At 33.1% G+C, this 19,054-nt stretch overlaps 1 protein-coding gene across 1 annotated transcript in view; it reads left to right on the top strand.

Moving 5' to 3' along the window:
* LOC145277919 (Golgi pH regulator-like) overlaps positions 1 to 19,054 on the top strand; it is a 104,799-nt gene that overhangs the window by 8,441 nt on the left and 77,304 nt on the right. The window contains exons 2-3 of the mRNA XM_080129986.1: positions 6,875 to 6,934; positions 14,457 to 14,560. Coding sequence (XP_079986112.1) covers positions 6,875 to 6,934; positions 14,457 to 14,560 — 164 coding nt within the window. The remainder of the gene's footprint in view (positions 1 to 6,874; positions 6,935 to 14,456; positions 14,561 to 19,054) is intronic.

Raw genomic sequence — 19,054 nt, 5'->3', positions numbered from 1 at the left:
CTTCCAAAGTGATTAATTAACTCTACTCAAAAACTTTCAGTGAAAATTATTTTATATAGTTGAGTGAGGAAGTTTTCTTTACGATTTACAGACCCGTGAACTAATCACGGCTCTTGAATTATCAACTCAAACTTTCTCGAAATCTCAAACTAATTTCCCGTTTTTGTTCACTCATAAATGAACTATTATTTTCAATGAAAATATTTCCTAAAATGTAATAAATCTTTTTCCTTTTATAAATTGAGAGTTAACCTTGTTTGTTATGTTGATATATTTTCTACGAAAGAACCTCGTAAATTCGACTCTGTCTTGCTCTCTTTACTTCTTTCCCCACAATAATAACATTAATTAATAATAATTAAACAATAAAAAAATAAGGAATAGGCCAAAAACTCATTTGCACCATTTCCACAGAGAGACTGCTGTGAAAACATTGTTTTTTTTTTTGTTGTTTTGTTTTTTTTCCTGTCGCGAAAAACATGACCTCAGTCGTCATCTCTTCTGTTTTGTTTATCATTTGATCTGCTGCCCCTGCCTCAACTTTACGTCCCTCATCTCTAGTAATTTCTGTTTTGCAAATCTGCGTTATCTTGCACTCAGTGTGACCCTTGTCAAAATTAACACGTACTAACTTAATCGACACTGGTGTAAAATTTCTAGTATGTAACATTAAAAGGATTGTGTTTGCATTTTTCAAGCAGATAGCCAGTGAGAAGACCAATTTGTCTAATAGATCTTTATTGCTCAGAAGAATTAATACAGTCGTTATTGGGGCACAAACAAAACCTCAATGGCTATGGCACATTCTCTATAAAGATAGCAACACTTCAGCACATAGACTTACTCTCTAATAATAAAACCAACTTTGTCAGTCTCACAAACTAGCATAATATTCCTACCTATATGGATGAACCTTTTTCCGATACAGATTTAGCATCTTGTTGGCAAATGAGGCTACACATTTGCTGATTGCAATTCTATAGAATTTGAACACAACACGTACATCTTTCTAGTCAAAAGTTAGAATACCTCAAAGTTGATGCTTTGTAGTACAAAGATAAGTAAAGATAGAAACTGTGTTCAAATGCTATTTAATGGCGAATATATTAATTTCTTTTATCCTAAAATTTGAAAAAAATTGGATAAAAATTTTTTATGCACAAGTTGATAGTAGTGACATCCGTATGTAAACATGAGAATTTTTGTGTGTCGAGACGCACAAAAAAAATCTGTAAACAAAATGTTCGTCAACTTACGAACATAAAGCATTCATTTTATTTTTGTTATTATTTAGAAAACATAAATTTTTTATCATGGATAGGAAAAGAATATTCTTTTGAGAAGAATAACCGACAATGAACACTTTTTTTTTTTTTTTTTTTTTTTGTTGGTTTTTGAGTCACAAATAAAGCATCTCAAAGTTAACACTTTGTAATACAAAGATAAACATCAAAACTGTGTTCAAACCCTATTTAATAGCGAATATATTAATTTCATTTGCCCTAAAATTTAAAAAGAATTCGATAAAAATTTTTTATACACGAATCGATAGTAGTGACAACCGCTTATAAACATGAGAATTTTTGTGTGTCGAGACGCGCACAAAAAGTCTGTAAACAAAATGTTCAACTAACTTGCAAACATAAAGTATTCATTTTATTTTTGATGTTATTAAAACATAAATTTTAAAGGAAAAGAATATTTTTAAAAAATAAATTCATTGAAAAAGAATGACAGACAATGACCATGGTTTTTAATGAGTTAAAACGCACAAACCACTTATCCAGTTAAGTAAAAGAATAACTTTTAATGGGTTTGTTTTACAATCCACAGAGGTATGAAAAAGTGGTCAAAAAACAAATATATAACAAATAGATGTTACCAAAGGCAAGTTACTCTTCTACCTACTTCGATAAATTTTTGGTGGTGTAAATGTTTATTCTTTTCAAAAAACAAGTAGTGTTGAGCATTACATGAGAACAAGAAAAAATGGCTGCAATGTCTCTTGAAGTCTTCATAATGACTTAAAAATAAAAAAATTATACTAAATAGTGATAGAAACTCACCTGATAATTGTCACAGTAACTTGAAGCTGTATGAAATGAAATTAATTTCTTTGAATCGTGTCATGGTGCCCATCTTGTCATGATTTCCTGGTTGCCATCTTGTCATGATGACAAATGATAATGTCCATTAGAATAATATTTCACATGATAATAAAGCCTTACCTCCCATTTTTTAAACTGTTTTTTATGATGCTTCTACTTAAAGCCGTTAAAATGAAACTTTATTAAACTAATTAGTTTAATGTACTTGAAAACATAATTCTGATCTGTACAAAATTTCCTTTAATTTGATATGCTATAAGTCATATTTTTTTTTAATAATTTCTTTGAAGTGTGTCATGGTGGCCATCTTAGATTTCCTGGTCATCATCTTCGTAAAGTTTCACACCCCTCATTTATATAAGTTTAGATGTTCAAAATCTAAGGCATAACATTTTCAAAAGCCAATAATTATGAACCACTATAATATACCGTAAATATTGGTGTCAAACGCCCTCTTAAAAAAAAAAACTCCCTTAATCTTACCTCTAACCTATGTACGAGTGGCAAGCTTCCTCCTCCTAAAACCTTAACAATAACGCTGTTCGAGTAGCAAGCTCCCCCCCCCTAAAATTTCTTGGTAAGCTACATATAAGCATCTAAAATAACAAAACAAAATAAACAGATCCTTCCTTAAAAAAAGGTGCACAATTTATCTCCCATAAAAAAATAAATTGCTCAACTGTCCTAAAACGTTAGAATGGTCTTGAAATGGTGAATTATTTTACATTAAATTTACGTGAAACCAACTCCCACTCTAAATTCTAAAATTGTTTTGTTTCTATAAAGTCTTCAGGATGTTCACACATAATTGCCTACAAAAGTAAAATCACATGTTTTGGACAGGTGGCTAGATGATGGTAGATAATGGAAGGTATTAATCTACAATAATACTAAAGAAATATTGCAATATATTCATTTTTAAACACTCCTAGATTTCGATTTCAGTTTTTTGTACATAAAATGCATTACAATTCAACTTTGAATTCTCTAACTTTTTTTTAATAGATACATGGCATTTTTTTTTTTTTTTTTTTTTTTTTTAAGAATTGTAGCATTGGGGGGGGGGCAGGTTATCTCAATATTCCATAAGAATCTTTCACTTGGTGATACAAGCACCAAGTGAAAGATTGTTTCAGCAATTTGCCCCACTACATATTTATGTGCATTTACTGCAGATTATTTGGAAACCATTAATTTCTGGAGATTTTCAATAACATATTCTAATTCCTAGCACAAAAAATACACTTATATGATAAATTTCATTGCTTAATCTTGTGCTTTATCAACGATATAACATTTTTATTGAAAAAGTAGTGTAAAAAATGTGACAAAACGCATATTGTCTTAAAGATGGAAAGATATCCAAACGTGTGAGGCACAAAAATAGTCATAACTTCCTTAATTTTAATTGAATTTTAACCCTTTTAACAAGATTCTTTCTTAGCTCATCAAGCTTTCTATATATATATATATATATATATATACACTACTATTGAAATATTTTAAGCCATTTCAATTTTTTCATGTGTATTGCTAATTGAATAGATGTCATTTCTGTTACACTAGCTGGGGGGTACCCGGCGATGCCCGGGTGTCTTGAGGTAAATCAAAACTCGGGCGGGGGGGGGGTAAATAATAATAAAATAATAATAAAAAAATGTTTTGGTAGGTGAGTATGAGAATCGAACTCGTACCCTTGAGTTGGAAATTAATGTGTGAAAAAAAAAAAAAAGTGCGATGTTACCATTGGGCCACCGCGACATACAGCGTAGATGTGTTTTATCTAACTATAACTATAAAAACAGGCGTGCGTAATAAAAGTTAACTTTGCTGCTTCCATTTGACCTAATTAAGAAGGTCAAATAGAAGTCACACAGCGTAAGCGTCTGTTCCCGGCGCATTGCCGCGGACACGTCCGTTTGAGTTTAGTTTCATTTTATTTATACTAAAAAGCCCAATCAACACGCGAGAAGCCAAAATAACAATAATTTTGTAAAAATCGACGTAAATAAATCTATATGCTACGTGCTTTCCTAATTCTTAGATATTATGATATAGGACCTTTATACACAGTTTTAAGCGATAGTAACGACCCTAGGAGCGCGTGCGAAAGAAGCCTTTTGAAGACATACACGAAATGATCACACACAGATTTTTGGCTTTTATATATATATAGATAATCACGTTACCTGAATTGATTTTTTTTCAATAAAAGTTTAAAAATAAAGTTGTAGTATTGTAGTGACAATTTTAGCATTCTACCCTGGAATGCTTCTCATCAGAGAAGGGAGCTAAGATCCCGATATAGGAAAATGCAAGATCTAGCTTAGGGTACATTAGGAAGGAAATGTAAAATAGACATAAAAAGTGGCCCATGGGGACAGAACCTCCTTAAGACTTCAAATATGTATATTCGAATTTAATTAATGAAAGTTCCCCCACTTTCTGACTGGTTTTCTAACATAAAATGTACCAGACATTAATACTGTAATCCTTTTCCCCTCTCCATTGCAAAACCCATCATGTTCTGCAAGACAGAACAAAAATGACAAAATCCTTTATAAAACAACCAAACCAAAAGCTACAAACTAGCGATTGAAGATACAAAGAACTTGAAGAATAAAAACCTCCTACAAAATAACTGGATATAACATCAAATACTATTTCAGGGTTTTACATTGCGAGTGAAACGCGAGTGATTTTTCAAAATGGCGACTAGAAATAATGAAACATTTACCTTTTGGCGATTGCATTTCTTTCACTGACAATCTTCCAAAGCTCACTACTAAGTGAAAAATATCTTTACAACATTTTTTTTTTTTTGATAAAATAAACAAAGTTAAAAAAGAGTGTATTGTTCTATTAAACTTTTATTGTTTAAATAAACAATAAGTTTAATAGAACAATATACACTTTTTTTTAACGAAGATTGTTTAAAAAAAACTTCTTTTTTTTTTTTTTTTTTTTTTTTTTTTTTTTTTTTTTTTTACAAGGGTGTCACCACTTATCAAGGCCCAGAGGCCACTCGAGGATAAGGGTTAATAGGTATACATTAGTCATTGTGATTTTAGCATAGTAAACAGTGGGAATTTTGAAACTTGGATTACTTAGGGGGACGATTCAATTAGAACTTGTTCACATTCGACTTTTTCTTTTTTTTTTTTTTTTTTTTATAGGTATCAACTCATTATCAAGGCCAAGAGGCCACTCAAGGATAAGGGTTAAAGAGTGTACAGTAGAAATTGGACAATATAATAATCGTTAGTAATGAAAATTTGTTAAATTTGATAACTTATATGGAACGGCTCATCAAGAACTTATTTACGTTAGACTTGAAGACAACCGTATTGTAGTCAGCCGGAAAGCAGGAAAACGGAAGACAATTCCACAGGCGTGCAGTTCTAATAAAAAAGCTTTGTTCATGGAATCTACGTTTAGGTTTAGGCACAGATAAAGAGTGGGGGGAATTATTGATAGAGTTTACAGCTATTTGAAGAAAACAATGTTTATACCTTCAAGTATCAACATAAAATTTGTTGTAGATTTAAAATTACACTTAAAAAAATACAGAAAAATCTTTATGATGCACATGCTCGTCACAGAACAAAGATATCATATTCTAAAAATCATGTGGGTTTGGCTAGTAACTTTTCTATTTGGCTTTTAGACACAAATATTTAGTTGTCAAAGTTCAACTAAAGATAAATTTGTCCATAGAACCCTGTATTTCCAAAATAATTGGATTCGGCATAAAATAACCCGAAAAGGGTTGATATGCCGTAAAACAACCAAACCAATTAATGAAAGACACTGATTCAGAAAGCTTTCCAGCCTTTTCGTTTCTTCCGTCTATGTTTAAAAGCAAAACAGAAACAATTGGGGACATTAAAAACAAAAAAAATAAGTAATATGGGTTATGAGCATAGTGAAAAAGTATATAGTTGTGCTTTTCATTCAATCCCAGCCAATGTCGGGTCTTCCTGATGGTTTTTGATAAAAATGACAAAAATGAAGTTACGACACCCAATAATGTTATATTTGCATGTTGTATCCATGTGTATTCCTTTTGGTGGATCTAAATATGTATGGATAAAAATCAATACAAAAAAAATATATAGATGTTTATATCTTTTCTCTGTTTACTTATTTGTTGACGTGTAGGAATACAAAAAGTCTTTCAGAAAAAAAACAAATGTTTCTTTCAGACCGAAGAATATATAGAAGATCTGTATATTTTTTGTATTGATTTTTTTTTTTTTATCCATACATAATAACATACATAAATAATCTTATATAATATTTTATTATTAAATGAATAAAATCATTTGTGTAAACTTTTTTTCTGCAAGTAAAGCCAACTATGCAAAACATATCGGATTCAGATTTTACTTAATGGTTGTCAACGAGAATGAATATATAATTTGTTCTGTCCTTCATACCAGCAGAATAAAAAAAAAAAAAAAATGTCTTTGAAAAAGATGAATATCATTGAAAATTTTAGAAAAAAAAATTCTAAGTAAATGATTTTATTCATTCAAAAATTATTATTGTTCTAATTTTTTTAAAATAGTGAAAGAATCTTTTCAATGATGAGACCAATCTCTTCTATGAACCAAGATTTGTTTTCAAAAATAAACCTCAATATATTGGAAAGAAGTTTGAAGGAAAAAATAGTTAAATTCTCTGCATTTTGTATTTTTGCTAATTTGGATAAATATTTAACCCATTCTTTTTTTTTTTTCTTTCTTTCTTTTCCATCTTTTTAGGTTCTCTTTTTTGTGGGAGGCTGGGTATTTTTTCTGAAACGCTTGTTTAAAGATTATGAGGTAAGTATATAATGGTGTGCATTTTGAAAAGAGTGGCCATCTTGAATGTTAGATTCCTTTTTGTATTTTCCTTAAATCTCATCATCATCATTATCATCATCATTGGGGTTTTCAATCATTTCTTGACGAGAGCTTGGTGCTATCAGATCAGACTGAAGATATTAGCTTTATCACCTAAAATGAACTAAACTTTTATTTTGTTTTCCTTTCCCTTTGCAAAACTCAGTCATGTTCTGCAAAGTAAAAAAACAATTTTTCTTTAAAAAAAAACAACTAAACTAAATATCATAAATAAATAAATATTCAAAGATATAAAGAACTTGAAGCATAAAAACTTTTTTCCAAAATTATTGGATTCGGTATTAAATCACTGAAAAACATTGATATGCTGTAAAACAAAATGACCAAACCAAACCCAGAGAAGGAACCCCCTCCTTGGTTCCCTTCCAGCTTGTTTTATCCCTGGCTAGGCATGGCCAAGTAAGATTTTGTTGGCTATTGAAGTTGAGTGTCCACCAGGTTTTAAGCCTTTTCCATTGTCTCAGAGTCCATTCTGTCCCTCTGTATTTCCACTTGTCTGTATATCTTGAAAGGTGACTTGTCAATCTCTGTTTTGCCGTTCGTATGTTGATGATGTTGTTTACTCCAGTTTGCTATCCATTCCAGTTGTTTTTTTTTCTTTCACATAAACTGATACCGAGCATGTAACAGAACACATATGTATCGCAGCAACTGTATACAGTCATGTGATAGGTGATGTCACAGCAAGGAAAAAGGAAAGAAAAATGAATAAAAAAGAGAAGTGTTACACATGTGACCCGGGAGTGACGGGGAAAGACTTGTCACAAACATGGCCGGACAAAGACAGAGTACCACAGCAGAGTCTTGTTAAACATATTGGCGTATGAGAAGACTTTTCAGCAAGAGCCAAGACGTTATTCTGGAAGTACCTGTAAATAAATGTCTGTTGTTTCAACTGAAAAAAAATGGAGTTCAATTCTTTCCTTATCTTTGTTTTCCTTGCGACTGTTTGCTTACAATGTGTGGGTCCCGAGTGTTGACGTCTAACGACTACATTATAAGCATAATGCGTTCAGTTTTGTATTGTGCCTCTCTAAGCTTTTCTGTCACTGTATTATCAAGTGCCCATGTTTCTATACCATATAACAGGAATGATGTATTCATAAAACATTTTCTGTTATATTTTAACCTAATTTTTTAGAGAGGGGGTGGGTAAGGTGCTTAGGAAAATATTATTATGCCCCCTCCACTCCACAATGGAGACACCTGAACTTTTTAGATCGAATAGAATATATGAAATCCAAAGTAATTGTGGCGTGATCTCTGGCCTTGTAAAGGTTATTTTGGACAAAAAATAGCATCTTCGCATATAGCAAAGAGCCACATCAACATTTAATATTTAATATGAACTAGCAGTTAAGCCCGGCTTTGCTCGGACCCTATGTACTGTTCATAGTTTGACTCTTGTTCAGGTAACCTACATCTAAAATTTCGAGTGTTTAAACCCAAAATTGACGAAGGAGTTTGGTAGAGTCTGCAAAGGTCAACTCTTTTAACTTTGAACTCTTGACAGCCAAATTTTTGCCCAAGAACTGATTAAAAAGTTTGCATGTCTGAATACCCTTTATGTAAAATTTCAGATGTTTAGACCCAAAATTGGCTAAATAGTTTGCTAGAGACCGCAAAGGTCAAATCTTATGAACTTTGAGCCCTTGGCAGCTAAGTTTTCGGTCAAAAACTGATTAAAAAGTTTGCCCTATGTCTGAATATACTTTATGTAAATTTTCAAATGTTTAGATCAAAAATTGGCTGAGAGGTCAATTTTTTTTTAACTTTGACCCCTTAACATTTATTATTTTGGACTTAAATCAAATTAAAAAGTTTGGTCCATGTCCAAGTAACCTACATCTAAAATGTAAAGTGTTCAGACCTAAAATTGCCGGAGGAGTTTGGTAGTTTTCAAAGGTTAAATTGTTGAACTTTGACCCCTTGACAGCCAAATTTCTGGCCGAAAACTGATTAAAAAGATTTTCTCAAATCTCAATACTCCTTATGTCAAATCTCGAGTCTGTAGACTGAAAATTGACAGAGTAGTTTAGTAGGGAAATGCACACACACACACACACACACACACAAACAACTGCACTTTTTATAGATATATAGATAGATTGGGTGTAAGAGTTATGTTTAGCAAAGAAGAAGAAAAAGAATACTAGCAGGGCGCCTGGCGTTGCCTGGTCATAAAATACGCTTAAACATGATATTTTAATTTCCGCAGATTTCATATTTATTACTATAGAGTCAATTATTTCGTATTGTACCCAATATATAAGCATGATTTCAAAAGTAAAAAAATAATGATTTGAGTGTCATCAGCTACAATCGAAACAAAAACATAGTTTCATGATTGAAACTATGTCTACACGTTAAGCAAAGACTGAAGTTTACTTGTACTCAATATTGTTGGACTTTAGAAAGTGTGGATTTAATTAAATACTAAATGTTTAATGAGGTCAAGACCGCACTTAATTTTACTGCAGGATAGTTCTTTTTGAGTTTTTTTTTTTTATCCAACTTTGTCTGGTTTTGTTTCCCAACGTGTTTGGAAAAACCAGCTCCCCCCGTTTATTAGAGGAGTGTCCAAATGAAAGCAATTGTATGATATGACAGTGAAAACTGACATTGACCAAACGTCCATCGCCTTCTGAACGTTGTTCCTGGGTTAGCCGAGAACAGCTCATTAGTTTCACATCAGTTTTGCTCTTATACGAACATGAGAAGCCAAAACAGCAATAATTTTGTAAAAGTCGCTGTAAATAAATCTAGACGCGATGCGCGTTTGCAAATCGTAGATATTATTATCTAGGAGGTATACAAACACTTCAAAGCGATAGTACCCCATGCCCCCCCGGAACCCCGGTGAAAAAAGCCTTTCTTGGACATACAAAAACTCTTGCGCGTGTTTTGCCTTTTATATATATATATATATATATATATAGACAAGCTGGTTTCCATAACAATGTTTTTTATAGACAGGATGGAAGCAAGGACAGTCAGACGGTCCACAGAGTTTTATAATTATACTAGCTGGCCGCCTTGCCTAGTCATAAGATACACTTAAATATGATATTTTAATTCATGCAGATTACATATTCATTATTATAGTGACAATTCGCTATCGATTATTATATTAAACCTACTATATAGTAGTGATACCAAAACTAAATATATATACATAGAATCAAAACCAAAACATAGTTTAATCATGAAACTATGTCTACACGTTAAGCAAAGACTGAAGTTTTTTTGTACTCAATATGTTTGGACTGTGGAAACGAGTGTGAATTTTAATAAATACAAGCTGGTTTCCATGACAACAATGTTTTTGATAAACAAGATGCAAGCTAAGGTAGTCGGATGGTCTGCAGAGTTTTATAATTATGTATGCGGCTACATGTGTGCATCATGTGAAACATTTAAAGAATAGAATGGTCACCAGGTAACAAGTGCGGACTAAAACATGAATGGAATTTCATAAATGCAAAAATTGAGAAAAACAAAAATTTATAACAAAATATTTTTGCATAAGAGATAAGAATAAAAGTTATTTTCAGTCATTTATGCAAACACGTGTTTAGTGAAGAAAGTTGTGCTGGTCACAACGCTTAGAAATGTGTATATCAATATGTTCATAATGTGAATATAAGTAATATACGTATGTGAGTATTTGATAATATGGCCTTGTGTGTGTATGGGTGTTGATTTACGTGGTTCTTATTACTGGGTGTGTAGATGTGAGTAGCAGTTTGTTTCTGTTTGTCCATCTTGCTTGTGTGTCGGAATTTGTGCACAAGATGAATGAAGCTGGTATGTGAGTCATTGAGTCCTTTCCTTTTGCAACTTTCTTCCCTCAGCCAAAAGAGCAGAAGAGGGTGTTGGTAAGAGAGATACTTGGGTGCCTTCAGGTGCTGCCAGCTGATGTTACCTTTCTCTCCAGCTTTTGACTGATTTCTTTATAGAAGTTTCTAACTTTGCGTCGGCTTACTATTTTCACATAGATGTGTTACTTTTGGAGCTTGAAGCAATTTTCATTGGTTAAAAATATTTTTAGTTAGCACGTTTCTGTGAAAACTTTCTTAATTTTTGGGGAAATTAGGAGGAAATTGAATTTCAATGAAGCAGAGAAAGAGTATAGGAATTAGAGCAATTTACTTTTTCGCGTTCGTTGGAATCACTTTACGATTAAGTCACCACATAATAAACCTTTTGAAGATTTTAGACTACAGAGCATTTTTTTTCTGCTGGCTATTGACTTGGTCTTAATCTTTACTCAAGTGTTTTACATAATTTTGACAATCGATTTCTTTTACTGTAAAACAATAATCAGTTTCTGCTTCACTCAAATTTTAGAGATTAAAAAAAAAACCCAAAGAAAAACGGTAATATAGTCAACTAACATACTTCCTAATTTCTAGTGTAGCACTACCGAAAGCAGTGACAAGGTAGACGAGTTCCTTCGTTTTTTTTTTTTCTTTCATGCCTATGCATGTACTCTTATTTTATTACATTTTCCAATTTTTTTTATAGACATCACCACTTATCAAGGCCCCGAGACCACTCAAGGATAAGAGTTAAACAGTGTACAGTAGTAAAATTGGACAATATAGTAATTGTTAGTAATGGAAATTTGGTAAATTTGTTAACTTAACTGAGCGGCTCATCAAGAACTTGTTTACGTTGGACTTGAAGATAACCATATTGTAGTTGGCTGGAAAGCAGGAAAATTGAAGACAGTTCCACAGGCATGCAGTTCTAAGAAAGAAGCTTTGTACGTGGAATCTACGTTTAGGTTTAAACACAGATAAAGAGTGGGGGAAATTATTGATAGTGTTTTCAGCTAGACGAGTGTTTTTGTGAAAGTTTGGCAAGGAGGGACCATAGATTGGAGCTCAGACAAGCATTTGCCATGAAAATGATAATAAAGCAGAGACAAACTCGCAACATCTCTTCTGTGAGAAAGAGGTTGCCGGGAAGAGAAAAGGACATCCCCTATGAGGCTACAAAGTCTATTTTGAACTCTATCAAAACAGGATAAGTCCTTTCTAGTAGCTCCTGCCCAGACGTGGCAACAGTACTCCATCCTTGGACATACCTTATATGGATAGAGAATTGCATCAGCAGTGATCAATCATCTGGATCGATAAAAGGATCCCACCATTTTTCCAGCGATCTTGGCAATGTGACCTGAAATCTCCAATCTGCTTCTACTGCCTAAACCACTCTCAGCCCATGTGGTCGTCAACCGGAAGCCTACGACCATAATTCTCATGTCACCCCTAATTTCCTGTGCATTCTCTCTAGGTTGATACCGGTCAAACCTAACCTTTTGTGACCCCGTCAACTCGCTGATGGGAAATAAAAATATACTTACATAACTTTCTATTTCTAAAACTACCTATATAGCAATTAAGCTGGGATTCCCAATACTACACTACTGTACCAAGGTGATATGTGAACTGATTAAAAATAAACTAAGATGAATGTAAAAAATGTATAACGATTTTTTCAATTTTTACCCATTTTTAACCTCATAAGCAGTTAAAATAGTTTTTAAGAGGTTAAAAATGGGTCAAAATTGAAAGCAGATTGGAGATTTCAGGTCTGTCCCGACAATCAGGGTTCGAGATATAGGCTTGCTTTAAATAAAAGATTGAAGCTTCAGTCCATCTTGTTGGCATTAATGAATCTGTCTGCAGTGACCACTCCCCAATGAGATGGCAGACCAGCGATCAAAAGATATAATCCGCTGGCCAAGGCAACCAGGTATGTACGCATTATACATGGCACATACATGTCTCGAAGACTTTCAAGGCAAGAAGCGGTGTAAGGATAAGGACACACGCATATAACAGTGAACTGCACGTAACATACGTAAGAGCATACACACCCTCACCCATATACATAAGAACACAGACTCTTAAAAGTACCCGTAAAAGCAAACGTAACAGAAATGTTTAGTTAGTATTAAATAAATAAATAAACAGGACAGCAAACATTTATGGTAACAGTAGTAGCGCCACCAGCTTTGAATGCTACAGTTTTGCTTTTGGTTTAGATTCTAGCAGATGGCACCCAAATACTTTTATTTTTTGAAGTCACGACTCTATAATAATACAGTAGAACTATGGCATTAATCTATTCCGGGGTTGGGATCGTAATGTGAAATCACCGTATGGCGCAGCCTAAGCAAAATTTTATACAGTACATATTAAAAATTAGTAACAAAATACAGTACAGTATATAATGCACATGTATATAATCAAATAACATTATAAATAACACCCTAAGACTGGGCAAATGCCATATACAGGACCCAGAAAAACATTGTACTTCACATCGTAACCTGAAAAAAACATATCCTAGAGCCACTGTATCCCGGGGTTCTACTGTTTATATGAAATCTGGATAAATTAAAATATATTTAAGCATATTTTACAACTGGGCAAAGTCGCCTCCACCCCCAGCTAGTCTATTATATAAGTCTCAAACGTTAATTTGTATATTTGTGCATATGTCTGCCAAAAACACCTGTGACAAAAACTGACAAAATCGGTATTGTTCGAAAGATCGGACTCTTGAGCGACAAATATCCAAAAATTGGGCAAAAACATTAATTCTTTGACCATCAATTGGGCCGTTTTTTACAAGGAGGGGTCATTTTTGTAAAGTCATCATACGCCTTGCAATGACTGAGCTTATTTTGAACTCCCTCAACATTGTAAGCAGTATTTCCTTTTTTCACCTCCTTTTCCTGTTAGCGTTACAGATTTGAGCCTGGCTACTGCGGCTATTTTTTTTTTCTTTTTTTTTTCTCTTTGCACTCGCCTGATTTAAACTTGTTTTAGGGCTCAGTTACTCAATATTCTTACCATAAAACTTCTACACACCTGGGCAATGCCAGGTACCCCGCTAGTGATTTTTTAAAATCCTGAAGCCATCATACGAATGATTCTAGGTCATGGTTGGCAGGGAGTAACTCAAAAAATTTAAAACAGAATAGTCTGCGTAGACATTTCAAAGAACTTCTATTTCTACGCATGCATTTCCTGTTTCTTAGTTTTGTTTCCTGAATATTTGATGATTTTATTCTCCATCTAGATTCATTTGAAAAAATGGAAGTGACAGACAGTTGTCTGTATCATTTTTCAAGCCCCTCCCACCACAGGTTATTGATAATGACAAGAAAATACGATCCTTTGCAAATATCTAGAAATTCATTTGTTAAAGTTTTTGTCCCAAATCAACCAGAAATCACCTGAAAAAGGTCAGAGGTTACATTGACCAAAATGTTATGCAAATAGCACTCAAGATGAGAACAGTAGTCCAAATAATCTAAATAATATGTATTATCAATCCTCATCTCAAAAATTGAAACATTTTTTTTTTTTCTTGTTTTAACAAATTTTTTTTTTCTCTCCTTTTTTATTTTATTTTTTTTCAGGTTCATCGTTCCGAGATTCACATGGTTTTCTCTATTACTTTTTCTTTATCATGTACGATGTTTGAATTGATCATCTTTGAAATTCTTGGAATTTTAGATGCAAGGTAAGCACACACTTTAACAAAACCTTAGAATATATCGACTAGAATGAAAGCTGTTTTCATAAATAAGCTACAAAAAAAATATTAAACGCATTTTTATTTGATGACACCATGAAAAAATCGCAGCAAGATGATGAAATACATTAATTACTGGTGAAGATTTGGTAACTGTCTGTCTGAAGCCAAACTCCTTGTTTTTATGCAAATTGCTCAAACGCATGAAGCTACTAGATATAAAGAACTCAAAAAAAAAAAAAAAAAAAAAAAAGGGAAAATACTTCAGGGTCAAAAACTAGCCAACAATAAGTGTTAGATGGATAGATTCTGACCTAGAAAACAGCAATTTTTCCTCCTTTGTCAGAAATTTCACTCATGAAATGTGTGAACTAAAGGAAGAATTACATGGCTGTCAAAAGTAAATTCAGGATCCATTTTCTATTATATAAAGTAGGATTCCTGTCCATTTGTTCAGTTTTCCTGTTTCCCACCTGACTACAACCTGGATGTCTTCAAGTCCAACATAAACAAATTCCTGATGAATTGCCCCCTTAAGTAAGACACTTTATCAAATCTCAACACTAACATACTGTACACGCAATAACCCTTATCCCCGAGTGGCTTCCAGGCCTTGATAAGTGGTGACCACCTTGTAAAAAAAAAAAAAAAATTAATATGTACAAAAGTTACCATCTCACAAATTAATTTCCATATTGAAGTATTAAATCTTTTATTAAGGCCAAAAATACAATGTAAGTTCAACATAAACAAAAAAAGGCCAACTCAAAAAGGAGGTGGGAGGAGAATGGGAGTCATTGCTCATCCTTGTCACTCCAGAACTAAACAAGAAATTCTCTTAGCTAGTATCCTCTTTCACCACAATACAGCATTTACCCATTCATACTGGGGGACGTCCTACTTAGAACCCAATCGTTTAAAACAATTTTATTGACGTGTAAAAATAAAAAAGATAACAATAATAATACAATAATTCATTTTTTGAGGGCAGGGGGGGAGAAAAAATAAAAAGTGGTTAAAAACCACGTCTAATTGATAGACCATCCATTTCACTTTGGTTTGTAAAGGAACCTGAGGTCTTGCGGGACAGTCTCTAGGTGGGAGTGCCCTCTTGATGGTATGAAAGGGAGAAAAGAAAAATTGGTGTGCGTGTGTGTGTGGGGGGGGCGATTGATTTCTTTCTCTCCAAGATGGGTGAAATTTAGAGGTGGCGGGGGATTGCAGTTAGACGGGGAGGGATGGGGCACTCACTCAGCTAGCTAAGAGACTAAAAGTAGGATCGGGGTGGGTCCAATAGACCCTAGAACTGTGTGCTCCACACCTAGATGGGGAGCACATATTCAAATTTGGCTCCTTTTCATACACAGACTTGCAAATGCCTCGCGATGCAGCCTTCTATCACATCTCATCTTCACCCGTCATTTCCATATTGAAAATTAACGTTTAAACACTTCCATTCCAGTATGATTTCTTTATCTATTATTTATTCAAAAGAAAATCTACATTTAAGAAGTAGCCTCATTTGCATATCACATGGAAGAAAATCTATTTTAATAATTAACTGCATGTTATTATTTGTTTATTGTAATAGTATTGTTTTAATTGTTCTATTTAGAGTTGATCTATTTATTTTTAATTTAATTTATATTTAATTATTATTGTGCTTTCATAAATCCAACATCGTCCACTTTCAGTAAAATCGTAACAAGTTAGGTGACTAAGCCCTCCATCCTCCAATATGTTTCAGCCTGGCAGCGCCGGTAATGTACAGCTAACAACTTAATATGAATAATGAATGACATGACTTGATAAAGTGGAAACGCGCTTCAAAATGATTTCTTTTCTTTTTTTTTTACATAGGCATCACCACTTATCAAGGCCAAGCGGCCACTCGAGGATAAGGGTTAAAGAGTGTACAGTAGAAATTGGACAATATAGTAATCATTAGTAATGGAAATTTGGTAAATTTAACAAGTGGAATGGCTCATCAGGAACTTGTTTACGTTAGACTTGAAGACAACCATATTGTAGTCAGCTGGAAAGCAGGAAAACGGAAGACAATTCCACAGGCGTGCAGTTCTAAGAAGGAAGCCTTGTTCATGGAATCTATGTTTAGGTTTAGGCACAGATAACGAGTGGGGGGAATTATTGATAGTGTTTTCAGCTAGACAAGTGTTTCTTGTGAAAGTTTGGCGAGGGGGGGGGCATAGACTGGAGCTCAGTCGAATATTTTCCATGAAAATAACGATACATATAAACATAGATAGGTATAACATGGTTATATATAACATGGTTATATTGATGAATGATATATAACATGGTTATCTATATTGATGAATTAATTCAGAAATCATATAAAAGTAACGCGAGAAAACTATATTGTAATTGAATTGTTTTGTTCTATTTAGAAATATTATTTAAGTTGATTTATTGAATTTATATTTAATTTATTTTCAATTATTATTAGCCAACACCAGTTGCCTTTAAAACCAGAAGTAAGTTTATTTACTTAAGTTGTGAGAATTATTTCCCCTTTAATCTATAAGAGTTATTTCCTTGTTTAATTTTCAAAGACAAAAATGGATGTGTTTTATGCTTTCATAAATCCAACATCGTCCATTTTCAGGAAAATCGTAACAAGTTAGGATATTCGGTGACTAAGCCTTCATCTGCCAATATGTTTCAACCTGGCAACACTGGGTATATACAGCTAACGACTTATTATAAATAATGAATAACACGATTTGATAAAGTGAAAACGCACTTCAAAATGACATATAACATAGCTATATACAGCCTTTGAGACTTGAAAAAAAAATCAGTCGAGTGTGAGAGAAAATTTACTCGCTCCCAAAATATTTTTACTCGTCTGACTTTGTCTTTGTTTCAGTCAATAATAGTAAATAATTTTACAACAATTCAAGAAACTACCGTGTGTATAATCTAACAAGAAAATATTTGTTTAACTCTTGTAAATCAACTATTTTATTACTACAAACATTTCAGTAAATATTCAACAAAACGTTAAAATAAAACACCAGTTTCTTTATATTCATTCACATTATTGTTCCATAGAAATAAGAATCATTTCTTCGGATGCTTGACGGGGAACGATGCATTTTTTCCTCTTTCAAATGTTCGTCTTTACTTTTGTAAGCATGAAGTGTATGTAGTTGTAGAGTCGAAGAATTTTTTTTCCAAATGAATTTAAAAATCAGAGAGCTAAATGAAGGCGACATTTTCACTACACGCCGAATGTGTAAATTTGACCTCTTGTTGACCTTTAGCGTGACCACTCTTTTTTCAGATATTCCAACGGTCTCACAGCTAGAGATGAAAGAATTCACAAATGATGAAACATAGGTCATTCTAAGTCACCACATATTTCAGGGTCGTAAAATAAATGAGATTTTCCCCCGTTTCTTTATTTAAAGAAATTTTATCAACTGGCGGGCGAGTGATTTACGACTTTTAGTTGCCCCAAGAAATTTTCAATCGACTGTGGCGACCGGTCGTGTAAAGTCTCAAAGGCTGGCTATATATATCAATGAATTAATTCAGAAATCTATTATATAAAAGCAAAAATGTGTGTTAGTGTGTGTGCTTTTTTTGTATGTCCGGCAAAGGCTTTTTTTTTTTTTTTGAGGGGGGGGTGTTACTATTTCTTAGAACTTTTTATATACTCCTTAGATTATAATATCTATGATTTACAAAAGGAGGTCGTGTTTATCTTTTATTTGAGCGACTTTTATGTTATGAAATTCCCGCTATTCTGTATTCTCGCATGTTTGTTTGGCTTTTCCGTATGAAAAAGTGAAACTGAATCCGGAGCAAATGCGTCTACCTGGCACTCATGCTAGGGACGTCCAGAAAAGCAATAAGCTTTGATTTATGTCGGGGAAAACCCTTCATATCAGACAATTGCTATTCATTTGGACACTCTTTTTGTACGGAGCTGTTTTTCTCCTGTTAGATGAATGGCTGTCCCCTTCTTATGTAAGTAAGAAGACATACTATATAAGTGAAAATGATATTAGGATAAGGCTAGAATCGAACCCTGTAGGCAAGTGTTAAAGATAATGGAAAAATGGAATGTTAGAAATAAAGTCTATTGTTAATTCTATTAGAAATAGTTAAATATTGTTAATTCTATTAGAAATAGTTAAATATTGTTTATGTCGGAAAAAGAGTTTATTGTCCATTCTTTAGAAATCTAGATATTAAATATGTCGGTTAAATGAGTGCACAATGCGAGGTAAATTATATTGTTTAAAAATGGGTTAGAAATAATTGAGAATTCTTTTGTTTGCCAAAAGTGTGTTTGGACAAACATATGTAAAGCCACGTGAAAATTAGTCACGTTTGAAAACACTTCTGACGTCATAAACAAAGGAGATTTCTCAATATAGGATTTAATGGGTTCGGAATTAGAAGTCAGTTGATCAGACAGTTGATGAGAGATAGTCAGTTGGAGAGGAGAGC

The sequence above is a fragment of the Euprymna scolopes genome, chromosome 6 (genome assembly GCF_053919585.1).
Source record: "Euprymna scolopes isolate OS-2025 chromosome 6, ASM5391958v1, whole genome shotgun sequence".
Classification (NCBI taxonomy): Eukaryota; Metazoa; Mollusca; class Cephalopoda; order Sepiida; family Sepiolidae; genus Euprymna; species Euprymna scolopes.
The sequence above is the reverse complement of the archived record's forward strand: the minus strand, read 5'-3'. Positions and strand labels throughout refer to the sequence as shown.